We start from the raw sequence: 25,683 nt of genomic DNA on the forward strand, positions 1-25,683 counted from the left end.
AGAAAGGGACACAAAACCACATCCCCTGCTTAGCACTCCAAGTAGAGCAGATCCCGCGCAACACCCCTCCCCCCCCCGCCCCGCAGAGGTTGGAATCCGGCGCCCCCTGCCGACTGCACCGAGGTATTGCGCTATCCCGGAGCTGCTTCAGAACCTGCGCCTGCGCAGAATGCAAGCACTCAGGCCCGCCTCTTAGGGGTGTGACCTCCTCCGGCAGGTCCGGCTTTGGCCACGCCCACTTCCGGGTGGGTGGGCCGAGAGCCGGGCCACGTGACTTTGTTCCGGCTTGCTCAAGATGGCAGCGCCCACAGCAGCAGCGTGAAAGTTGTCGTGGGCAGTCGCTATCCACAGGTGCTGGAATCAGAACAGAGGAACCTTGTGCCATGTCGCGACTGATCGTGAAGAACCTCCCAAATGGGGTGAGGAGAGAGCCTGGTGTTGGGAATCTGAAAATGGGACCCTTTAAGCCCTTTATCCCCGCCTAGCACAGAACCCAGCCCTTGGTAGGCTCCTAGGGAAATCGTGCCTGATTAGTGAGTGAAGAATCGGGTGGATGGTTGTGGTGATGTTTCTGGCGGCGGTGTACCCAAGTGGGTCGTCGTTCCTGTTTCGTTGTCTTTTCTTGGATAGAGAGCACCCACACCACCGGTGTGGCCAGAAAAGCATGCCCCAAATACGAAGCCAGCCTTTTGGATGGTGTGAGAGTGTCTTCTGAACTCCTGCCTCCATCCTCGGGTTTCTCTTTCTCTAGGCAGAGAATGTTAGGAACCGTTTTGTTTTTATTGTGTGGTTTTTCTTTTTTTTAAGTTTTGTTTTTTTTCTCTTTGTCATGCCACACAATTTAAAAAATCAAAACTGGACTGTGGTATGTAAAATGAGAAGCAAAATCTTTTTGCTACATCTTATTCTCCATCTCTCTGAGAGTACCCATCTTCAAGTGGTTTGTTTTTAGAAGGATTCCCCAAAGGCTTCTCACATACCCAGCTACTTTGCTCAACCCTATAGTTTATCACAGGAACTATCTGCTGATTCCCTCTACTATGAAAGATGAGGACTTTACATAATCGATTCTTCTAAATATTCTTGTTTTTAACTATCCTGCTCTTTACCTGAAGTGGTATACTTTTAAGATATGTATTACTGATCCATCTATCAGCTTTTTGATGGTACCAGGGATTGAACTCATGGGCACTCGACCACTGAACCCATCCCGAGCCCTATTTTGTATTTCATTTAGAGACAGGGTCCCACTGAGTTGCCTAGCGCCTCACTGAATTGCTGAGGCTAGCTTTGAACTCTGGATCCTCCTGCCTCAGCCTTCCATGCCGCTGGGATTACAGGTGTGTGCCAGCTCCCAGCCATCCATTAGCTCTAAACAGTATCTCCTGATGCTTCACTTAGTTGGATGAGAGTTTCAGCATGGCCACCCTTCTTTTCCCTCCTAGTTTCATTTTGCATCTCAGTGTGGCTTCCTCTCACATTGTTCATCTTTTTATTCTAATTTGTTACATGTGACAGCAGAATGCATTACAATTCATATTACACATATAGAGCACAATTTTTTACATCTCTGGTTGTATACAAAGTATATTCACATCATTGATGTCTTCGTACCTGTATTTTATATAATGATGTCCATCACATTCCACCATCATTTCTAAGCCCATGCCCCCTCCCTTCCCCTCCCACCCCTTTGCCCTATCTGGAGTTCATCTAATCCTCCCATGCTCCTCCTGCCTACTCCACTATGAATCAGCCGCCTTATATCAGAGAAAATATTTGGCTTTTTTTTTTTTTTTTGGTATTGGCTAACTTCACTTAGCATGATATTCTCCAACTCCATCCATATTCCTGTAAATGCCATGATTTTATTCTCTTATTGCTGGGTAATATTCCATTGCGTATATGTAACACATTTTCTCTATCTGTTCATCTGTTGAAGGGCATCTAGGTTGGGTCCACAGTTTAGCTATTGTGAATTGTGCTGCTATAAACATTGATGTGGCTGTGTCCCTGTAGTATGATGTTTTTAAGTTCTTTGGGTGTAGACCAAGGAGTGGGATAGCTGGGTCAAATAGTGGTTCCATTCCAAGTTTTCCAGAATGTCCACACTGCTTTCCATATTGGCTGCACCAATTTGCAGTTCCACCAGCAATGTATGAGAATGCCTTTTCCCCCACATCCTCACCAACACTTATTGTTGTTTGTATTCTTAATAGCAGCCATTCTGACTGGAGCGAAATGAAGTCTTAGAGTAGTTTTGATTTGCATTTCTCTAATTGCTAGAGATGTTTTCATCGTTCATCTTGCCTGAGGAATGAAAGAATTAACAAGCATTAACAATAGTAGTGAGCCCTTGGAGAGTTTACTGTGTGCCAGGCGCTGTTCAGATGTGTTAGGTGAAGTAATTCATTTACTCCTCACACAACCCTGCAAGTCGGCTTCTATACCCATTTTAAAAGTGAAGAAACCAGGGCACATCAAGGTAAAGTTATCGGCCTGAAGTCACTTACGTGTGATAACTTATACAACAGTGACAGAATTGAGGCTTCTGTCTGGAATGAGTTCTGAACACTGCACCTCCCGTCTCGCTTAGCATGATTGCGTGCCCTTGTCTTAATTATCTTCCAACAGATAAACATTGGGTCCTGAGTACTTCTGGGGTTGCTGACAGTGTAGACCGAAGTGGACAGGACTTGGTCCCTGCTTTCATGGAGTTTGCAGGGGAAACAGATCAAGATGCAGGGATTGAAGTGTGAGCCGGTGCTGCGGGAGCACAGGGGGCTTTGGTTACTGACCCGCAGGGTCATCAGGGCTGCTATCCTTGCAGAGGCTGCAGGGTCTCAGAGAGGCTTCCTGTGGGAGGTGGCAGAGGAGCGCCCTGAGAGTGACGGGGCGCTCCGCGGTTCCACAGCAGCAGAATGATGGGTCAGACCTCAGCGATGTGTCCCCGTGCAGTGGGGGAGCGAGTTCACTTTTGTAATCTGAGCTGACAGAGCCCTCGATTCTGTAGACCTTGGGCAGGTCATTTATCCTCTGAGGATCCCATTTTCTCCTCTCTAAAATGTGCATAAAAGTCCCTAACTTGGTGATTGTGAGATTTGGATGAGCTCGGAGTTATTATCCAGCTCCTCTGGAGATTTCTTCCTGCTGGGCAGCCAACACCTGTGGGTTCCTCTTATTTCAAAGCTTGTTTGGTTGTTTGTGGCTGCCCCGGTGTCCCTTGGTCCCGCTACCAGCCACACGAATCTCCTCTGCTGGGAAAAGTCGCTGAGCTGTGAGGGTGGTCCTGGGGCCATGGGGATTGTGGGACCAAGTTCTGTCACATTTCCATGGCTGCCATAACAGGTGGCCACACCTCCTGAGGTAACACAGTGCGTATCAATTCCCACAGTTTTGGAGGTCAGAGATCTTAAGGTGTCAGCAGGGCTGCCATCCTTCCAGAGGCTGCAGGGGAGAATCTGTTCCTTCACTTTTTCTGCTTCTGGAGGCTGCCTGCCCCGAGTGGCTCCAGGCCACACCCTTCAACTTCAGTCTGCAGAGTGCTGCGGAGCATCTTCCGGTTTCTCTCCCTCTGTTTCCCTCATTACATCTCCTTCTCTGATTCTGATCTTCCTGATTACTTAGGACCTGGGTAATGCATCCTCTCCCCATCTCAGGTTTCCTAATCGAATCACATGGAAAATCCCGTGTGCCATGGCTGGTGTGTAACCAGTGTCTGGGGGACTAGGGTGCGGGCATCCTTGGGGAGGCTATAAACAACAGAGCGTGCGTACTCCATCTGGCGCTCCTTCTGCCCAGCCTTTTGAAGTGGCTACTGGGCAGCGGCATGACGATGATTCTGTCCTTGGTCCTAACCTTGTAGCAGCCACTCAGCACCGAGACATCCTGTGGCCCTCTTGAGTCTCATTTCTTTACCAGTGAAGTGAGGAGGGCTTGCCTGAGGGCATAGCTCAAGTGTCAGAGCAGGGACTATTGGGAGTCGCCCAGGCTCCAAAGAACTTCCCCATCCCCCTCCCAGAAGAGCCATCCAATGGTGAGTCCTGCTGGCTCACATGATCCTTGCCCACCAATCAGACTAGCCCTGCAGGCTCACATGATCCTTACCCACCAATCAGACTAGCCCTGCTGGCTCACATGATCCTTACCCACCAATCAGAAAGCACCCCATGCCAACTGTCAAACCCTTCAACCGTTAAACTGTCATAACTGTCAAACCACCCCCGTTTCTATAAATATGCAGAGCTGTTCCTCAGTAAACGGGCATTTTCCCTGACGACGAGCCTTGTTCGAGGAGCCTTGTTCATTCTTTCATTGTTGTGGAAACCCAGGAGGGGGAATTCCTCCCTGCTCGAGGGCCACCTCTCTCAAGGCTTGCCGTCCTTTTCCTCTCTTTAGAGCGCTGCTGCTACTCACACAACACCGGCTCTTCAGTAGGTGAGTTCCCCTATCGGGATCCAACTGCAGATGGGCTAGGCAGGGGCTTTGACCGTGATCGTCTGGCAAACCTCTGACGCCCAGTCTGGAGGAGAGAAAGCACCTCACCACGACCTTCATGGTCACAGTGGACTCTCTGGAACCCGGTTCATGAGCAGGAGGTCCTGAGGGGTGGTAGAACAGGCACTCCCCTCCCTCCCTCTCTCTCTCTCTCTCTCTCTCTCTCTTCTCTCTCTCTCAATAACCACCCTTGTATGAGGGCCTCTTCTTCCCTCCCTGCAGACTCCCCCTTATTAAATTCTGCACACAAGATTGGCCTTACTATCAATTAGACAATCAAAGTCAATGGCCCCCAGGAGGATCCCTGGATCCCGCAATTCTCAGAGATCTGTTTAACTTCTGGGAGCGCTCGAAAAAGTGCAAGGAGTTCCCCTATGTTGAGGCTTTTTCTCTTCTTCGTTCTCACCCTGACCTGTCTGGCAGATGAACCCCCTCCCTACCGACCGCCCCCATCGGCTCCGTCCAGCCCCTCAGGTGCTCCCCCTGACTTGGCTGACACCTTTAGTCCCCCCAAACTAGGTCCCGCTCCCTAGTCCCACAAACCATGGCCCCCTTAAGAGAGGTTGCTGGACCTGAGGGCATTATCTGGGTACATGTCCCATTCTCTATGAATGACCTCACGCTACTCAAGCAAAGGTTGGGCTCATTCACCACAGAAGAGAGTTTCACTGGGTCCTCCAGGCTTATAGCCTCACTTATATGTTATTGGTTAATACTCTCCTTCTTGAGAAATGTACCAGAGTCTGGGAACTTGCCAGAGCCCATGCGGATGAAACTCACTGAGTTAATCCCAATCACCCTCTGGAGCCACTTGCTGCCCCAGATCAAACTCCCAACTGGGATTATACACAAGATGGCATACAGAGTAGGGACCGATTCTAAGCTCGAACAAGGCCCTGCCACCCCCCAGACTGAGAAATTTCAGATGCTTGCCCAGGCCCTGCAGGGTGCTTCCTTGGGTCACTGCCCATCACTGGAATCCCCCGCCCCCCGTGCCTGCTTCAAGTGTGGCAAGGAGAGACATTGGGCCAGGGCATGCCCCGCACCATGCACTCCACGTATCCCATGCCCTAAATGTCAACCACAAGGTCATTAGGGCTCTGACTGTCCTAGATCCTGTAGGAAGTCTATGGCCAGGGAACCCTCCAACCTTCTGGCCATGGCAATCGAAGATTGATGGAGCCTTGGGTCCTTGTCCCCGGCCGTAACGATCAATAGACAGGAACCCAAGGTGCAGATTCAGGTGGATAGGTGCAAGGTTGACTTTCTCTTTGACACCGGGGCTACCTTCTCAGTCCTGACAGAATTCTGGGGGCAAACAGTGCCGTCCACCTCTCCTATTGTCAGGGTAGGAGGAAAGACCATCTATCCAAGAAAGACTCCCCTATTGCTCTGTTCCATAGACAACTTCCCATTCTTTCAGATGTTTCTAGTTATGCCCCAATGTCCATTTCCTTTGCTCGGCCGAGATATTCTCTCTAAATGCCCTGGCCCAATGTCTCTCCTTGCCACACTTGAACAACAACATCAACAACAATCAACATCCGGGCTCCTGGCATCAGTCAGGCCCCAGAATTGGCCTGTTCATTTTTTCTGGCCCTTTTGGCAGAAGACTGGCCATTCTGCTCCACTTGTAAGGCTGACATGAAATACCATACTAACCTGGTTGACCCAATTGTATGGGATACCCACACCCCCTCCACCATTTCCTGCCCACCAGTTAACGTTCATCTCAAAGATCCTAACACCTTCCCCAATCAGGCTCAATACCCCCTGTCCACAAAAGCTCTTCTGGGACTACTACCTATTATTCAGGAACTCCTTAGCAAGGGGTACCTCCGTCCTGCTCATTCCCCTTACAATACTCCCATACTAGTGGTAAAAAAGCCCAACGGGTCCTATCACTTAGTTCAGGACCTACAACTCATCAACACCTCTGTTAGGCCCATACATCCTTTGGTTCCCAATCCCTACACCCTGCTGTCTCAGATCCCCCATACTGCCACCCACTTGGTCATAGATTTAAAGGATGCTTTCTTCTCCATTCCCCTTGCCCCCGAATCACAAGATCTTTTTGCCTTTACCTGGACAGATCCCACCACCAGACATTCTCGACAACTAACCTGGACTGTCCTTCCTCAGGGATTTTGAGATAGTCCACACCTCTTTGGACAAACCTCGGCCTCCGACCTCCAATCTTTTCACCGCCAGTGCCCTGAATCCGCCTTCTTGCAATATCGTCCAGCAAATCTCTTTGCCCACCTGCGAGGAGGAAAACACCTCACCACAGCCTTTAAGGCTACAGTGGCCCTCAGGGAGTCCTTCCTTGGGCAGATTCCTAAAGTCCTAGTCCTCTCACCTTTAAGACTTGGCCGCTAGAGAGATGCTTACCCTCCCCTTCCTCTCTCTTGCCCTGCCTCTCCCCTCTTTCCAGCCCTGGGAGTATTCAGCCTCTCCAGGAAGGGTCCTGAAAAGCCTTGGCCAAGGTCTCCCATGGCTCTGGCTCCATCCAGGACGAGAGCTTCCACTGTCAGGATTCGATGACAACCAATCTGTGCAGCTCGAACCTGACACTTAGGCACTCCTGATTTTTTTGGCTCTAGCGGGGACGCCCCTTTTGCCAATAATTTGGTTTCTTCCTTCTCTGCATCCTCTTCCCTTCTCCTTACATGGGTAATGTGTCCTCTCTGCTGGTCGACTCTCCCCTACAATGTGTCTTGGATCAAATATAGCACCCAGGCCTGGCCCACTCATCCCTTAGACAACCAAAGTAGATGGCCCCTTTTTGGGTCCTTGGATCCTTCCATTCTAAGGGATCTCTATAATTACTGTGAGCATTCAAGATTCTTCTAGCCCTTCCAAAGGGCACTCAACAGATGACACAGTTCTCTACTTTCTTGGCCTTAAAGGGATATCGGGCCTCTCCACAAAAGGCCCAAATAGCATGTAAAGAGGTTACATATCTCTCAAGGGAAAAAGGCCATTATAGTAGACAGAAAACAGCTTATTGTATCTATACCTACACCAAAGACCAAAGATGACAGTCACTTCCTCCTTCCAGGGTTCTATCCCTCCTTGTCTCTCCTTGAAAATCCTTCCATCTCTTTTCAGTCCTGCTCTCCATTAAACCCTGCCTCCCTCCTCCCATCTTCTCCCTCACATGAAGGGGTTAAAGTGGCAGGGTATGCTGTCGTTTCCCTGTCATCCATCACAGAGGCAAAACCTCTCCCACCCAATACCACCAGCCAACAAGCTGAACTCACAGGTGCCACAAGGGCATTCGAGCTAGCAGAGGGAAAAACCCTCTCCCTATATACAGATCTCCCATGCAGCCATTTGGAAGAAAGGGGGCTATTGATCAAGAGGGACGGCAGTCATTAATTCCACACTTATTTCTGGCCTACTACGAGCCTCCAAGCTGCCTTCCCACCTGGGAATAATCCATTGCAAGGCCCACCAAACTGACTCCTCCCTTACTACTATGGGGAATTCCAAGGCCAATCAAGCGGCTCCATCAGCCGCCCTACAGAGCTTCACCTCCTCTCCGCTACTCTTCGTTACCACCGGGTATCGGCCCAAAGATCCCCACCAACTCTTCCAGTTTCTTCACTCTCTATTCCATTCTAGTCCACAGAGTCTCACTACTTTCTTTCACTCCTTTTTCACCCTTTCCCCACGCGATAAGACCCTCCTACAACAGATCGCTTCCACTTATCAGATCTGCCAGAAAACCAATACCAATACTCCATTAAAACCCAAACCTTTCCCTTCTCATCAGGCCCACGGTCATATACTTTTTCGGGATGAGTTGAAGCCTTTCCCACTTCTAACAAGCAGGCCTCTACGGTAGTTGATCTGTTGCTTACTCACATAATGCCCCGTTTCGGGATGCCCACTTCTATCCAATCAGACAATGGCCCAGAATTCACCTCAAAGATAACTCAGGGACTGGCTCATGCACCATCACTCCCTTGGCATTTCCATTGCCCTTACCGCCCCCAGGCTTCTGGAAAGGTTGAAAGGACCAATGGGTCCCTTAAAGAGACCCTCACCAAGCTCACCATGGAATTAAGCCTGGACTTGGCAAAAATGCTCCCCTTGGCTTTATTGCGCATTAGGGCCTTACCAAAGAAGCCTTCTAATCTCTCACCTTTCGAAGTCATGTATGTCCGTCCCCTCATTCCTCCCAGATTGCCTACAGAACCCCTATCCATCTCCGAAACTTATGCCCTGCCCCTCCTCTTCCATCTGTGATCTGAACTCTGGCGCTATCAAGACTGGCTCCTTCCCGACCCTAGTATCTCTCAAAACCCTACCTCCTTAACACCTGGTCAACTTGTTTACTATTGCTCACAGGGGGAAAAGCCCCCTTTAAAACCAAAATGGAAGGGCCCTGCTCAGGTGATTATGTGCACTCCCTTGGCGGCCAAACTCAAGCTGTCTAATAACCAGCTTACCCCGTGGATTCACATTTCCAGGCTTAAGCCCTGCGTTCCTACACCTTCTTCAGAAGAGCCAATGATCGTCATCTGTTATTAAGTACTCTTGTCATCCCTCCCCATAGATTCCCTCAAGCTCCACCTCTCCTGTGTCTCCGTTCTTAGCCCAATACCTAATGCTCCCCCTCATTTCTGGCCCCTCTTGGGTCCTCTCTTCTCCCTATGTCTGGAGATTCAAAGCAAGTGACCCTCCAGCCAGACCCCCTTCTCCTCCTTACTACAGACCGCACCACCACCACCACCACCACCACTTGCTTGGATCTGGCCGGTAGTGGGACCGTTGTGTGTTGTCCTTCTGACAAACCACTTAGGTGTCCGGAGCATGGTGACCCCTGGATAAGTGTGAACTACCTTTATCATAAGAGAGCACTTTACCAATTGCCTTCTGGGCCTAAGGAGGAACATGTATGTTTTGTTTACCGTCCCAGTTTTGTAAGAATTTCAAGTATCAGTATTTAAAGTTGAGGTGTTTCACATACAACCTGGAGAGATCTGACTGCTGTCAAAGGGAAATCTGGTAACAGTGGGCCACCGTCCTCCCTTGGCCACCTTCGTTCAGAGCTTGGGAGAAGCTGCCTTCTTTATTACAAAGCCCGTGCTTTCTTGGTGTGACTGGGGAAAGCTGGGAACAGTGATAAGTGAGAGAAGCAAGCTGGTTTGGCAAGCTGGGATATTTCGAGAAAGGTAAAGAGAGAAGCAAGCTGGTTTCAGAGACACCCAGGTAGGAGAGAGTTTGAAGAGCAGCCTTAATAGAGAGGGGAGGGAGCTAGATTGGACTAGGAATGAAGAGTGGAATTGAGGGTGTTAGGTGCAGGTCAGGCTGGTCTGCAGGGCATGCCAAACAAAGTTACCTGCAGGATGACCTGGCTTCTCAAACTCTGTGACTGGTTCTTTATCACCTGTTTGCTTCAAGCCCAAATGCCCAATCCCCCGCTCAAGGCTGAACATTTAACCCCCCTTGTGCCAACAAGGCAGCTTGCAGACCCAGAGACCCCATTAGATCTGGGCTATAAAAACTCCCTGTGCCTGTTCCTTCCCTTTATCATAAAGTTCATTCAGACTCAGGTGGGTAAAAAATTTCTAATCCAGCTTTTAACCAGCTTCTCCTCAGGAACTACCAACTCCTGGCTACTGATGATACCTCAGTCCAGACCTATGCCGAATGGACTGACATCATCATGGATCTGTGGTGGCAAGGAACCTTCCTTGATCTGGTTCCTGAAGTTATACCAGTCCTCTCTGCCCTCCTGGGGGGTCTCCTTACTTCCCTCCTCTCTGATTCTCTCACACCACCCCATCTCAGCAGGAAACAGCCAGAATGAGTCAATGTCCACTCTCATTTAATAACAAAGGGGGGGAATGTTGGGAGTTGCCCTGGCTCCAAAGAACTTCCCCAACCCTAGAAGAGTTGTCCAATGGTGAGCCCTGCTGGCTCACATGATCCTTACCCATCAATTAGAAAGTACCCCATGCCAACTGTAAAACCCTTCAACCTTTAAACTCATATCTGTCAAACCACCCCCGGCTCTATAAATATGCAGAGCTGTTCCTCAATAAACGGGCATTTTCATCGAGGACGAGCCTTGTTCGTTCTTTCAGGGACCTGACCTGACTGGCACAGCACACTGCCACCTCCTCATCTCTGGTTGCCCCTAGAGTCCTGGAGCCCCGGGTTTCTAGCCATTTGTCCCTTTGCTGAAGGACTCACCAGCTCCTCCCACCTTCTGTTCCAGATGAAGGAGGAGCGGTTCAGGCAGCTCTTCACCGCCTTCGGCACGCTGACCGACTGCAGCCTCAAATTCACCAAAGACGGCAAGTTCCGCAAGTTTGGCTTCATCGGTTTCAAGTCCGAGGAGGAGGCGCAGACCGCGCTGAACCACTTCAACAAGAGTTTTATCGACACGTCCCGGATCACAGTGAGTGAGCCCCTGCCTGCCTGTCCAGAGTGTCACCCACCGCTCCACCTGTCAGCGACACTTGGGTCCCAAGGCTGTCCTTTTTAGGCCCTGAGGCCTTTGGTCTACCTCAGTGGTTCCCACTCTTCTGTGTGTAAGACTCTCCCGGGAGCCAGTCAGACTGCTGCTGGGCCCGCCCCAGGATCTGGCTCGGTGCGGGAGTCACGGGGAAGAACAGGCCTTCTGGAGCCTCGGTGGCACCTGTGCTGCCAGCCAGGAGGGCACTTGAGCCACAGGTGTGCGTTCTTCACTGCCCGACAGCAGGCGCTCAGGAGCCACCAGTCCCTGTCCTCAGGAGCGCTGGCAGATGCACATGCTGAGTTCAGGCGGTCAGTGGGTCAGGGACCCTGGGAGAACTGAGCAGCACCCACTCTGGCGAGGGAGGGGTCAGGAAAGTTTCCTGGAGGAGGAGGTCCCACAAGGGTCACCCACAGATGTTCATTGACATGATAAAACATCCCCAGCCCTTTGCTGAGAAGGAAGAAGCCACGATGGAGCAGCATAGAGCCCGAGGCGATGCACGGCCTCACCTCTCTCTCTGTGTGGTGTGGGCGTGGTGGCCTGCGGGTCACCAGGCACTGGTGGTTCATCTTTGGTGACAGGAGTTGGAATCACAGCTTTTTGACCTTCAACATAGACTTAAGGGACTACTGTGGAAGTCCTCGCAGCCAGGATGTGACCAAATGGCAGGCTCTTTCTTTGGGGAGGGTGGTGGGTGACCAGAGCGTCCTTAACTGTCCCGAGCCTGGAGCAAACATGCCCAGAGACCAAGGCAGCCCGAGCAGCCCTCACAAGGCTCCCTCACAAGGCTGGAGTTGTCACTCCAGGCTCCCAGCAGGACCAGCCCTCACCAGAGTCACTTCTGAGAGTGCATTGGAGGCTTTGGTCTGGAGAGGTCTGGCTCAGGCTTCATCCTCAGCACACTCCTGGCCCCGGGGCCCCCCCGTCTCCCGTTACCTGGGAGGTTCTCCCAGACCAGCGGAGCTTGCCTCTTGGTCACCAGTGATCCTAGGAGCACAGGCGTCCCCTGCACCCGCCCTTGGTGATCACTGGCCTACATCATCTCATTCCATCCTCAGAGCCACCACTTTGCATGGATGGTCCTGAGTCCCCAGTCTCTGTCCCTGAGGGCCTGGGTCACCTGGGGCAAGTTGCTTCACATTTCTGTGCTCCAGTTTTCTGGTCTTGAATTAGGGAGAGTTGTGGCTTCACTGTCCACTGTCCGGAGGCTCAGCGTGTCCACGGTCCTTGTGGGGCAATCGGGTGCTGCATGGAACTCCCCAGTAGACGGTAGCTAGTGTGGTGCCTTTGCGGAAGACAAAGCCAAGGCGGGGTCGTAGTCCTCTGCTTCCGCTCTACTAGTGGCAGCTGCCTGTCTATAAAGCCCAGGTTCCCAGGTGCTGAAGAGCAGAACACTCAGGACTGTGGCTGTCACAGCAGTGTGACAATCACCCTTTCTCATGCAGGTAGAGTTCTGCAAGTCCTTTGGGGACCCAACAAAGCCCCGAGCCTGGAGCAAACATGCCCAGAGACCAAGGCAGCCCGAGCAGCCCTCACAAGGCTCCGTCCCCCCGGAAATTAAGAAGGTATGCAGGTGACCGCGCCAGTACCAGGCCTGTGTGGGCAGGCGGTGGCTCTGGAGGGGTCTACAGTTCCATTTGCCCTCCCCCTCCCGTGTGGCCCTCATCCTCTGCCTCTGTTTTTAGGATGACAAGAAGAAAAAGGCCCCACGTGAACTGGAGCAGGTGAGTCTGTCCTGTTGACCGAAAGGGCAGGGGCAGCCGGTCGGAGGGGTGCAGGCTGGTCCAGAAAGCAGAGCCCACACCTCGAGTGTCCTGCCGTGTCCCTGTGGACTCGAGGTCCACTAGATATGAGGAGGATGCTCGCTCTGCCGGGAGTTCGCAGGACCAAGCCCCCCTGAGTCCTCTCTGCCTCTTCTCCTGTGTCCCTGTTGCCCGCCTCCTGTGCCCCCAGCTGAAGGAAGACACCGAGTTCCAGGAGTTCCTGTCGGTTCACCAGAAGCGGACACAGGTGGCCACTTGGGCAAATGATGCCCTGGACACTGAGCTCCCAAAAGGGAAGAGAAAGCCAACCAGTGACTACCTGAACTTTGACTCCGATTCTGGGCAGGAGAGTGAGGAGGAGGCTGCCAAGGAGGAGCCGGGAGGTGAGGCTTGGGCACTGCGCCTGTGCACCTGTGTCCCTCAGCTGCAGCCCTGTGGGCCACCGACACCTGCTGGCAGGCACTGGGTGCCCCTCCCTCAGACACCAGGCCTGGGGCGTCCAGACACAACTCAGGAGCTTTCTAGTGGGGGGATGAGGTCACTTGCAGGCAGGTCTGCCGTGACTGGTCCTGGTAACTGGCTTATCAGTAGTGTTCACCAAGTGCATGCTGCGTGCTGGGCTCTGGGGACATGGCAGTGAGCCGCAGACAGGAACTGTCAGCTGTCATTGTGGTGAGAGGAGAGCAGTAAACAGATGATCACCCGGGGACACATTATGGGGTCATAGCTGCTACGGAGAGGAAGCAGGAGAGCTTGGGAGGAAATTGCCAGGGAAGGCCTTGCGGGGTGGGTGAGTCTTTGTCCTCTCAGGCTCAGAGTGCTGGGGCAGTTGGTGGCTAGTGACCGGCTGCAGCACGGGGTGGCAGCTCTGGTTGGGGGTCAGTCGGGCTGGCTGAGGGCAGAGGATATGTACGTAGCGTCACCTGTGTGCCTGGCAGGGTTTCTGTGCTAAGCTGGGATCTGGAGGACTTGTGGGACGTAGTGGGACATGTAGCCAGGGGCAGAGAGGGGGTCGCAGACCAGGGCACAGCATCACAGGGGCTCAGGACAGGGGAGCGCGCAGCTGCAGGGCAGAGTGGCTCTGGGCACTGGAGCAGGGAGGGTGGGGCTCCATCCTCAGCGTCCAAAACTCACGGGTGGGGGTGTGAGGCTAGAAGGATAGTTGTGTCCGCCGAGCAGGCACACTCTTCCTTCCCAGCTGTCTCTGTAGCACCCCTCCAGAGCTGGCATCTCACCAGGTGTCCCCTGTAAGCCGTTCACACCTGTGTGCTTCCCACAGGGTAGCAGATAGCAGGTGAGGAAGCCAGGGGCCCAGCACTGGAGCTGAGCCGGGGTGAGGTCCTAATGTTTGGGGTGTTTGCTGCCTAAGTAGATGATGGAGCGTGGCTCCCACTGGGGTTATGTGGGTGGCCCTATGAGATGATGGGTGGGTGCCCTAAAGGGTTCACTGTAGAAATGGTTCTGCTGTGTAAGTGCTTTCTGTGGCACGTGAAGCTCCTTAGTGTACTTGACACAATCAGGAAGGTGACTGATGACCAGGAGGGGCCATCCAGGGGAGAGTTTGGTGGTGGCAGGGAGGCATGAAGCTGTGTGTGTGGTGCGGGAGCTTCGCCCTCTCATGGTGCCCATCAGAGGGTTTATTGGGGCAGTGGGCACCAGGGCCCTGATTGTGGTCAGGCCATCCCCCAGGTTTCCAGCCCTGTGCTGCCCAAGTCTCTCTGGCTGCTCAGGAAGGTAACCTCCTCCCCACCCCCTGCCCTCTCAGCAGAACAAGGCCTGGAAGCTAAGGTGGCTGCCCAGCAGGGACTGTCAGACATGGAGTATCTGAAGTCCAAGGTGGTGGCAGCCGAGTCCTCTTCCTCAGAGGAGGAGGAAAGTGAGGACGAAGCCGTAAACTGTGATGGAGGCAGCGAGGAAGAGGAGTCCCCTGCTGCCCCCGACCAGCCGGAACGAGGGAGCCCAGGGGCCCTGCCTGGGAGGGGGAGGCCACAGGAGCCCGGAGCCCAGGTACGTGCCTGCAGGAGGGACAGTGGGGGTTGTGTGCCTGGCTGGGAGTGTGATGCGGAGGAGAGCCCAGCAGCCTGCCACGCATTCCCCCATCCTCTGGGCTCATTGCCTGCTACACGGGAGGGGTGGCCTGCTGGGGGGGTGGTGACAGCTGGGTTACTTGGTGTTCAGTCACAAGGTGGGCAGGTGTGGGTGGGCTCCTCGTTGATGGACAAACCTGCTGTCACTGGATGCTGTCACAGTCGCTCTCCGGCAGTCTCCTGCCTTCATTTTATAGATAAGAAAACTGAGGCCCAGAGAAGGGAAGTGACAGGTCAGGCCCCAGGCCTGGGTCTGCCAGGCTCTGAGGTTGAGTTTATAAAGGTGGACGAGACCCTTGAGGACGTCCACCTTGTCTCCCACCCAGAGTCCACTCCTCCAGACACAGAGTTTAGACGTGCGTGCGTCCCAGTCCCTTCAGTGGAAGCTCCATCAAGAGGAATGGTGCCCCGACTGTCGCCTCCTCTTCCCCTTGCTCTTCTCCACCCTCCTTTCTAATGCCCACCCTGACCCTGTCCAGGGAGGTCAGAGGGTGAGGGGTTCAGCTCTAAGCTCTGACCCTGTGTGACTGCTGGGCCCAAGGGTGTTGCAGCTCCACAGGCCTCTCTGATCCTCATCTGGAAGGGACCTCCTCTCAGCGCCCGTGTCCATCACCGGGCAAGTGGACATGAGTGGTAGCAAGGTCTCTGCCCCGGGGCTCCTCCCATCTCCCCGGCCACGGTGCCCTGAGCCTTGGCTGCAGCCCTCAGAGGCAAATGGAGACCCCACAGCCGCCACCTGCACCTCTGCCCGGACCCTGAGCCCGTGGCAGGCACAGATGCGGCACTCTCGTGCTACCCCGTAGCCTCCACTCCTAGAGCTGCCAAGTCCCAGTCTGTCCCCTGCCACCGCTGCCCCAGGGAATCCACTGTGGCTGTTTCTCTTTGTTCAGACAGAGAAACCAGCAAACCAGAAGGAACCCACCACGGCCCACACCGTGAAGCTACGGGGAGCCCCATTCAGTGTCACAGAGGTAGGTGCTCTGAGGACAGGAAGATCACCTGTGGGCGCAGACTAGGGTGGGTGGGGAGCTTCTGTTGCCTGAGGCCATTAGGGTCGAGAGCGAGAAGGAATTGGGCCCGTCTTGGGCATCCTCCAGGAAGGAAACAAGATGGCTGCCTAGAGCTTAAAAAAAAAAAACGCTAGGGGAGCTTGAGCCAGGGGAAGGCCAAGTGGTCAGTGTGGTCTCTGTTGGGAGCCCTCACTCTGCTCCTGTAGGGGCAGCCGTCTCAGACACAGGTGAGGGCATAGTTATTGCTGCAGCCCTGCTCAACACTATTTCCAGAAACAGGCCGCAGGCCAGACAGAGCACAGTCTGCAGCTAGCCGGCTCTAGGTCTGCGCCAGCAGAGGCGCCTGTCTTCATTTCCCTCCTGTGATGGTCAGAGAAGCTCACTAAAGGAAATTCTAAAGGACACAGCTACGTGACTAGAACGTGAAAGTCACCTACAACTGGGATGACCACGTGGGTTACCGTCCACACTGACCTGCGAGCTGGGGTGTAGCCAGGTGGGGTGCCAGGGTGCAGGTAAGGTTACTGCAGGTCTAAGGACTAGAGCTGGAGGTGCCAACTGTCCTTGGCACAGTGGGCAACCCTGCTCAGCATTTCTGTGTCCTACTCAGTGGCAACCACTGGTACTTTGGGGACATGCCTTCTTAGATGTTTTTTCCTGTGCACTGACACTGGTCTGGTTTCTCATTCCCATTTTGGTTTGCAGCATCCCTGCAGCAGGAACACGCTTGCTGCCCACCACTTTTTGTGTAGTCTTCCTTACTCAGGAGATGCTTTGACACACTTCCCTGATCTCCTAAAGTGGACATGGGAGCTACTTACAATTTTGTGCTGTTAGAAATACTGAAGCAATTACTTGTGATTAGGGTCAGTTTTGGGGGGTACCAAGATTGAACCCCAAGGCGCGTAACCACTGAGCCACATTCTCATCCCTTTTTAAGTTTTGAGACAGGGTCTCACTAAGTCACTCAGGCTGGCTTTGAACTTGTGATCCTCCTACCTCAGTCTCCAGAGGCACTGGGATTACTGGCCTGCCCACTGTGCCCGGCCTAGTTAACTTTTTTTGAAGAAAAAATGAACCCTTGCCCTACTCCTCCTGATAAAATCAGGTTCAGGTACATCAAGGATTTGAGCTGAAAAGGTTTCTTTCTAAGCAATTTGTAAAGTTTCGTGGGGGGAAAAAAATGGGTTGATTACCTACCCACCAGCCCAGAGCTCTGGAAGGCAGCAGCTGTCGTGAAGTCACAGTGGTTCATAGCCTAACAGAGGCAGGAGTCTGGTGTCTCTAATTTACAGAGAGATTTTTATGAAGGATTTATGACCCAACAGAAAAATAACACAAAGAACAGAAGGTTTTCAAGAACAAGAACTCAGGTGGCCAGTGCACATGTTTGGATTCTGTCATGATTATCAAAAAACAAAATCAAAACTGGAGTTCACATTTTTCACTTGCCAAAATGGTACGCATCGTTCATGTTTGGCAGTAAACATTTTCTTGCCTTTTAGAGGGCCGCGTGGAGCTGCCTGGCAACATTACGGACATCCAGGCCTTTGCAGAGCTGGTGCCTGGCCAGGGATTTGCCCCCAGGTGAATCCCGGCACACCAGAGCCTGGATGCAGGAACGTTCTTGCAGCCTTCCTGTTATTATTTATAACTCAGTGTGTTGATTTGCAGTCATTGATAAGAACAAAAACCCAAATCAACCCTGAAGCTCCATTTCTGGGGAAGTGGTGTGTCCATGGTTCTTGGAGGGGAGTGGTCTACCCCTGCACAACATCTGGCCTTGGTCAGAGGTGCTCTTGATGGTAACATCTGTGGGGGGCTGCTGGCCTCTAGTGAACAGAGACCAGGTGTGCTGTGTAAGCCCTGCCAGACACAGGACAGCCCCCTCAACAAAGAGTCACTAGCCCAAAAATGTCACCAGTGCCAGGTTATACCTGGGTTAACTCACAGGGACACGTGAAAATGGTGTAAGATGACGTATCACAGAAAAGAACATGATGACAGGGGAGACCCCCAAGGTGTCGCGGCCAGTAGAAAAGCCCAGGTGTGGAGCAGGACATGGCTTCATCCCCAGAGGAACCTAGCTGTGTGTGACCCACCATGCTGGCTTTCCTCTGGGCAGGGGAAAGTTTGGAAAGAATCTGGTAATTGCAAACTTGGATGCAGTAACGTGAAAGCTCAGAACTTGGCTGGGCTTCTTCCACTGCCCTGGAGCGCCCAGATGTGTCCTTATGTCTTTCTGTCACCTTGTAGGACAAGCCACGTCAGGGCGGGGCCTCAAGGGCTTACCCCAGTACCCAGTTGGGAAATGGATTTGCGGCTTTTGTTTTGCAGAAGGAGCCAGGAAGAGTGAGCTGGCCTTGGAATTAGGAACCAGTTTGGTTTCCTGATTTGTACTTTTTAGTATTTGTTAGAATTTCACACCCTGAATGTTCACATATTTTTAAAAATCTGTTTAAATCTCACACATGTCCAGAGAAGGGAGTAGTTAAGAATTGGGGGCCTCCCTGCAATGGAACTTTAGGTTTGTCACTGTGATTAACCTAGACAAATATCCATGCTTTAAAGAGAAGTAAGAAAAGCCAGATTTAACCCCAAGTATTTAAAAAAACAAAAACCAAAAAACAACTCCTTAGGAACAAAGACCAGATGTAATGCCTTAAAACGCTGCTGCTAATATTACTATTTTATAATTACATTATTTGTTCTTCTTTAGTTTTTATTTCCCAGTTTTTCTTACTTATGGTGGAGGAGAGATGAGTGTGACTTAAAGGAAGGAGAAAAACCATGATCACTTCGTTATCTTTTCTGGTCCAACAGTTTGCTCCTTATCTCTTTATCGGGTTGCATGGTTTCTTGGGGAACTGATAAGAGGCAAAACTTGTCCTTGCAGAAAAATGTCCTGGAATTCCTTGCGCCCCTGAAACCAGTGGCCATTCGAATAGTGAGAAATGCGCACGGGAACAAGACAGGTAAGGCCTGGGAGCTGGGAGGATGTGCGGGGGAGGGCTGGCCACATAGTTGGGGATGTCCCAAGGCAGCCTTGTCCCTTCTCCCCGTTGGGGTCCTCAGTTCTGTGGATGTGGCTAACTGGTCAAGACGCGGATCTGTGTCATCCTTGCCTCTGGCAGCCTGACTTATACTGTCAGAATTCTCTCCTCCACTGTTCTAGTAGGTTCCCCTGTTCTGTTCAGGTAGATGCCCGCAGGTCTGGGTTTGCTGGGCTAAGTCCATGGGCGGCTCTGCCAGCGGGCAGTCCCCTACCTCTCTGCACATGCGTGGTGTTGCCCCAGACCACATCTCCCCAGGTGTCCGCTCCGGGCTGTGAGCCTCCTCCCTTGGCCTTGGAGACCTGGGTCTGGCTGCCTGGAGGCAGTGAGCATGGCTGGAAGGAAGGTGGATCTGGGAGAGCTGGGCACCTGCCCAGCCCAGTGGCCAGCTAGGCCAGAAAGCCGTAGGAGACCAGTGGCAGAATAGCCACATCTCAGAGAACCATACTAAGGCTCTGTGGACCCTGGGTGTCTGGACCCTGGGGTTGGGAGTGTCTTGGCAGGAAGAGGCCACCTGGGCAGAGTGATCAGGTCTGGCCGAGCTGGCACCCAAGGAGAAAGGTGCTCCTGTGTCGGGGTGGTCCAGTGCCCTTGTTGTGTCGGGTCTTGTCCCTCCCCAGCTCTCCCGCCCAGCTCACCAGGATGATGGTTCAGGCAGCTGTTACTCCTGGAGCTCAGCAGAGGGCAGTGTGAGGGGCGGGGGACAGAGTCCCTGCCCAGGTTCACAGCCCAGCCAGACACTTAGGAGCCCTGTGACCTGGGACAGGAACTCAGCCTCCTTTCCTCGTCTGCATAAGGGGTCAGACCTGTCGTGCAGTTTGGAGGGGTCAGGGTCAGCCCCAGGCGGTGTGAGCACTGAGCACGCTCGGAGTGCAGCTGTTGGTGTTGGTCCTGGTGGCGGGGCCACCGGTTCATGGCGCCTCAGAGACCAGGCAGGGAGCCAGGAGGAAGGTACCTGCCTTGATGGGGCTCAGGGACAGCATCTTGGAGGCCCTGGCGCTGGAGAGAGCCAGCACCTGAGTATGACGCTGTTGAGGGCAGCAAACGACCCAGGTGGAAGTGCGGGGGCGGAAGCTGGACTGGGCCCTGGGGCTGCAGTAAGTGGGGGAGCCTGGGCCCAGTGGAGGCTCGGGGCTTAGGATAGCCTCAGGTTTAGAAAGGCCCGCTGGCCAGTGTAGGGAGGGCCACTGGCAGCTGGAGGCAGTGGAGGCTTTTGCTTGTGTGGGCTGGTGGGGGAGGCTGGGGGAGATTGTGGTGGTGTAGACGGGGTGCTGTTTGGCGGCTTCACGGGTCGAGGCCCAGTGAGGTTGAGGATGTGGAGGCCTCTGCTTGTTACTGTGTAGTCACGGCCTCTGGAGCTGCAGGCAGGGTGCTGTGGAGGTGACCCTCCAGTGCTGGGCTGGGTCACAGCGGCCATTGTGAGCATTTCTTCTCTGCAGAACATGGTCAGGGAAGGGGTGAGGCTGGGAGGGAGGCAGAAGGGGCCTGGGTTTTGCACCTTCACCCACAATGCCAGGCGGGTGCTGAGTGCTCCTCCAAAGGGTGGCCAGGTGGGGGGTCAGCCTGTGCCGTGGCGGCTCCCACTTTCTGCACCTAGCCAGGTGCCCACGTCCTCTGACTCCGAGCGTTGTCAGAGCTGCCAGTTACCTTGTCGTGGTCCTCTCTCAGGGTACGTCTTCGTGGATTTCAGCAGCGAAGAGGAGGTGAAGAGAGCCCTGAAGTGCAACCGGGAGTACATGGGTAAGGAGGCGCGGTGCTGCGTCCCGGGCTCCATGGCTCCCACGTGGGCCCTGGCTTAGGTACTTGTGCTGAGCGTCCCCTCCTGCCACACGCTCTGGGCACCGAGGGTCCAGCAGCAAACAGACAGGCTGCAGAGAGGCAGGCGGTGCTGGAGCAGGTGATGGGCACATGGCCCTAGGACAGCGTCGGGCAGGCAGGGTACGAGGTGAGGGCCGGGGAGGAGGAGGCAGGTCTTCCCCAGGGTGGCCGCCGGGCCTCAGGGGCACGTGCAGCCTGGGGTGAGCAGCAGGCCTGCCTAGGGCGCAGGGTTGGTGGAGGTGCAGCAGGTGCGCCGTTCCTGAGCTGGGACATGGTCCTCAACCCATCTGTGGCATGGACGCCTACCGGGGCAAGTGTGTGGGGAAGGCAGGGGTCCCCAGGAGTCCTGCCAGCGAGTCAGGCGGAAGGTATTGACTGAGTGCTGGGGTGCAGGCAGAGGCAGGCGACCCCTGAGCCCTTGGGAGGCATGTGAACAGGTAATCGTCCAGGGTGACTGTCACAGCAGCCTTTCTCAAGACAGAGCAGCCAGTAGTGCCTGAGAGTAGGCCAGAGCCCAGAGCATGTGTCCCTGTGGCTCCCGAGAGCCAAAGCCACGTAGCAGGCCACACAGGGCCCCAGAGTATGCTGTTGGCCGTGGCCCTCCTCAGCCAGAGCGTCTGGCGGGCAGCAGTGAGAGGCCTGGGTCACCAGCCAGTCCTCTGGCAAGGTCTGGGCCTCCCCGGAGCCCTGACCCCTCCGCCTGTGCAGGTGGACGCTACATCGAGGTGTTCAGGGAGAAGCAAGTCCCCACAACCAAGGGGCCCCTACAGAAGAGCACACAGCCCTGGCAAGGCCGGACACTAGGGGAGAATGAAGAGGAGGAGGACCTGGCCGACTCTGGAAGACTTTTTGTGCGTAACCTGCCCTACACGAGCACCGAGGAGGACCTGGAGAAGCTCTTCTCCACCTACGGTAGGACCTGCTCCTGGGTAGCCCCCGGCCCTGGGCAGCCCCCTCCACCTCCCTCTAGCTCTTAGCCTTGGGCAGTGGCCCCAGCTGGGGTCTCCTCATCTTAGAACAGTGCTTGCTGTCCCTCCCTGCTGCAGATGCAGTGGCATCTTTTGCTCTCTGAACTTGAACTTGGATTTTTTATCCTTTATTTTCTTTTTAATGGTTCTGGGGATTGGACCAAGGGGCGTTGTACCACTGAGCTGCATCCCAGTCCTTTTCATTTTTTATTTTGAAACGGGGTCTTGGTAAGTCATTGAGGCTGGCCTTGATCCTCCTGCCTCAGCCTCCCAAGCCGCTGGGATTACAGGCACAGCCACGATGCCCGCAGAGCTGGGATTCTCACTCTCTCTCCAAGCACCGAGCTGGAGAGATGAAGGCATTTTCCTGGGCTTCCTTGGCTGCTCGGTGTTGGGATCCAGCGGCCGCACAGCCCCCAGTACCCGCAGTGCTCCTCTGCCTGGGAAGGCTGTGCTTTCTCGTCTTCAATCCAAACCGAACTTCAGAGAGGAGGCCACAGCCAGGGCCCTTTGTTCTTGCCTCAGTCGTTACTTCTTGGACTGGGAACTTGCAGGCCTGTAGTTATGCTCGGCCACATGGGGCTGAGTCTGGAGGTGCTGTCCGAGCCCCTGTCTCTTGGGAGGCTGGCCTGGACGTGGAGCATCAGAGACAGCGTGACGTCCACAGGGGTCCCACACGGGACCTGAAGGTCTGGCCATGCTGTCCTGCTCCCCAGGTCCTCCCACACAGGCTGGTGCCCTGGCTACACAGCAGTGCTACACAGGACAGGAAGGGGATTGTCCATAGGAACCAAATTTAAAAAAAAAAAAAAAAAAATCGAAATGCGGGCCCCTAAATTGAGAGCGTCCATAGGCTCCAAGTGCCCATTTGGGAAGAGGAAGACCCACAGAGGGGACGCAGTCACACCCTGGTGTTCAGAGTGTCCACTGCAGACAGTGTCCTCTGAGTAGGACAGAGTCACAAACACTTCCGCAGCACTAAGTGTAGCCGGTGCTGGGTAGTAACCACACACTGACTCTTGGACCTTCAAGGCCACCCTTTGCTTGGGGACTGTTGTGCCATTCACAGGCGAGAGGAGGAGGCCAGAGTGGGTGAGGTGACCAGGCCAGGCCAGGCTGCACGTGAGGGGGATGGAGCCAGGTGCCCCTCCTACCCGACTTCTCTTAGCAGGCACAAGGGACTATGAAATGACGCCCTTGACCTTGGGCCTGGTGGCTGGCACAGAGCAGCTGTTCTGTGTTCCTGTGGCCGACCCCTTAGTGCCCGACCCTTTCTCACCCTGAGCTCAGGCCCAGCTCCAGCTCCAGCAGGCTGACGCCTCCCCTGTCCTCAGGTCCCCTGTCGGAGCTCCACTATCCCATGGACAGCCTGACCAAGAAGCCCAAGGGCTTTGCCTTTGTCACCTTCATGTTCCCTGAGCACGCGGTGAAGGCCTACGCGGCTGTGGACGGACAGGTGTTCCAGGTGAGGTGGTCTGTGGGCACCAGGTCACTGATCCTGGCAACGGAGAAGGCCATGCCAGGCAGCTGTATGAGCAGGCGCGCGTCCACGTTCTGGGTCCCAGGACCCAAGGTGGCCTGCCACGTGGTCGTCTCCAGTGAACTACTTGAAGGGACGATGCTGCGAGAGGGGAGCTTGCTGGGGTATGTGGGTGGCCCTGAGGAACCAGGAAGCTGCTGCTCTCCCAGTGTCCCTGTGTGGTGTGCCCAGGCCCGGGCCAGGCCACCTCCAGTGCTCCTCCATCCATCTGCTCATGGCATATTGGTCTTGCGGGCACCGGGCCAGACTGGCCCCCGCCGTGTGCAGCTCACGGTGACACCTGTGCAGGGTCCGCTGGGGGAGTCAGGGGCCGTGGGGTGCTCACAGAGGGGTACAGTCCCCTTGGCGTGGCTGTGTCGGGTACCCCCAGCCTCAGCTGGACGGAGAGTGACCACGTGGCTTTCTGACTGCCGTCCCCGTCTCCCATCAGGGCTCAGTGCTGAGTCCAGCTGGCTTATGACAAGGGGACATGATGGTGGGCGGGGCTCCACTCACCTTCTGCTCTGTCCCCTCAGGGCAGGATGCTGCACGTGCTGCCCTCCACCATCAGGAAGGAAGCCAGTGAGGACGCGGACATCCCCGGCTCCTCCTACAAGAAGAAGAAGGCATCTGAGGACAAAGCCCGCAGCTCCAGGTCCTCGTCCACCCTGCGTGGCCTCTGCACCCGTCCAGGCCCTTTCCCTCTGTAGGGTGGGGCCTTCAGGGCCTCAGTGTCCCCACTGCACATCGGAAGAGTGGGACTGTGCCAGCATAGGTTCTGAGGTGTCACCAAGGGCTTGGTCCCTGGCACAGGGCAGGTGTGACACTTGTCAGGGCTTGAGTTTGCGGTTCACTGCAGGCCGGATGCTCACCCAGGACAGGAGAGTTGGCGGGGGAGCGGAGGGCGGGGAAGGCCGGCGAGGCTCATGGCAGTTTTGGTGTCTGCGAAAGAGGCCTGTGTTGGTCCCAGCCTGACCTGTTCTGCCTGCCCCTGCCCTCAGCTCCCACAACTGGAACACACTGTTCATGGGGCCCAATGCCGTGGCCGATGCCATCGCGCAGAAGTACAGTGCCACCAAGAGCCAAGTGTTCGACCACGTGAGTGAGCCCAAGTGTCTTGTGCACGTTGAGTCCACAGACCTTCCTTCCAAATGCTGTCCATGGTCGCCCTCTGCTGCGGTCGATTCAAGCAAACCCCAGCGTGTTTTTCAGCCACTTGGCAAAGGAGGTCCCTTGGTTCTGCCCATTAGCTGCTTTCTCCATTGTCCTTTACCCTCCCTCACGGCACGCGGGTCAGTGCTGTCCACTGGAGGTAGAAGGCCGGCCCCGCATATAATTGTGAGCGCCCCAGTGGCCATGTGTGTATAAAGAAACAGGCAAAACTAGTCTTAACAAGACACCGTCTTCAACTTGATGTCTAGAGCCTCGTCACTTTGACGTGAGCAACGTAAAAAGCCACACTGTGGTTCCTTCCTTCTTTCCACCAATCCACTGTATTTTGTGGGTAGCACGACCTGGATCTGAACATGCCACACTTCAGGTGCCTGATCTTGTGGTGGCTTGTGGCTGGGGAGGGCAGCCTGGCCTGAGTTGGAGGGACAGCCACAGCCTCTCAGGCCCCGCCCATGCCCTCTGAGCACTGGGGCTCAGCAGCACCTGGACAGAGGTCCGACCTTGTAGTGCCACCTAGAGGAGGCAGGGGAAGAGAGGAGGGTTTGGGGGAGCTGTGGCAGGAAAGTGGGCGGGTGGGGAGGTGACAGAAGCAAGGACTGCCTGTAACGGGGTCAAGGTCAGCGCCTGCAGAAGCCCCAGGGTGCAAGTGGAGCCTCACAGAGACCTGCCCACTGCAGGAAGGGAAGAGCCCCAGGGTGGGCAGCGATGCGTGGCTATGGAGGGTAGAGAGCTGGTGTAGTGCCAGACCATGGTCCCCATCTCAGTGTGGGTGGGCGACAACACCCCGAATCCCTTCCCCACTGGGCCTGCCTGGCTGGCTATGCCCTGCTTGACAGGCCCGGCCTCCTCTCCTCTCCTCTCCTCATAGGAGACCAAGGGCAGTGTAGCCGTGCGCATGGCCCTCGGGGAGACTCAGCTGGTCCAAGAAGTGCGGCGCTTCCTCATCGACAACGGTGTCAGCCTGGACAGTTTCAGCCAGGTGGGTGCCTGCTGCCCCACTGCCCCCACCTCTGGGGAGTCGACTGCTGCTGCTCCAAAGCTGGGGACGGCCTCAGGGGAGGCTGGGGGTGTGGGTGGGTCCTGTGGTGACTGGAACCAAACCTAGGGCTCAACCTCAGAGTTGCCCCTCCAAAGGACAGGGACAGCCAGCTCCTGGGGGCGGTGGGCTGCTCCTGGGGGCACAGGCTCCTCGCCGCTTCTGCTTCCCACGCCTGTGTCTGCAGGTGGTCCGCAGTGCCAGGAAGAGCCCTCTACACTGAGGTGCCAATCTCGATTACTGCCCAGTGCAGGGCGCCTGGGAGGTCCAGCGGGGCTGTGGTC

At 54.8% G+C, this 25,683-nt stretch overlaps 1 protein-coding gene across 2 annotated transcripts in view; it reads left to right on the forward strand.

Moving 5' to 3' along the window:
• Positions 1-266: 266 nt before the first annotated feature.
• Rbm19 (RNA binding motif protein 19) overlaps positions 267-25,683 on the forward strand; it is a 98,139-nt gene continuing 72,722 nt past the window's right edge. Inside the window, exons 1-14 of one of the 2 annotated variants that reach the window (XM_046456506.2) lie at positions 267-419; positions 10,730-10,912; positions 12,418-12,537; positions 12,658-12,696; positions 12,926-13,118; positions 14,501-14,742; positions 15,713-15,793; positions 18,729-18,807; positions 20,554-20,625; positions 21,412-21,615; positions 23,006-23,136; positions 23,727-23,845; positions 24,192-24,288; positions 25,232-25,342. In XM_046456506.2, the coding sequence (XP_046312462.1) occupies positions 384-419; positions 10,730-10,912; positions 12,418-12,537; positions 12,658-12,696; positions 12,926-13,118; positions 14,501-14,742; positions 15,713-15,793; positions 18,729-18,807; positions 20,554-20,625; positions 21,412-21,615; positions 23,006-23,136; positions 23,727-23,845; positions 24,192-24,288; positions 25,232-25,342 (1,707 nt within the window). In that variant the 5' untranslated portion in view covers positions 267-383. The remainder of the gene's footprint in view (positions 420-10,729; positions 10,913-12,417; positions 12,538-12,657; positions 12,697-12,925; positions 13,119-14,500; positions 14,743-15,712; positions 15,794-18,728; positions 18,808-20,553; positions 20,626-21,411; positions 21,616-23,005; positions 23,137-23,726; positions 23,846-24,191; positions 24,289-25,231; positions 25,343-25,683) is intronic. The other variant, XM_058583150.1, reaches the window with a different exon arrangement.

The sequence above is a fragment of the Marmota monax genome, unplaced genomic scaffold, assembly GCF_021218885.2.
Source record: "Marmota monax isolate L192 unplaced genomic scaffold, Marmota_monax_Labrador192_F-V1.1 WCK01_AAM20220418_F8-fsc00185, whole genome shotgun sequence".
In the NCBI taxonomy this organism is placed as follows: Eukaryota; Metazoa; Chordata; class Mammalia; order Rodentia; family Sciuridae; genus Marmota; species Marmota monax.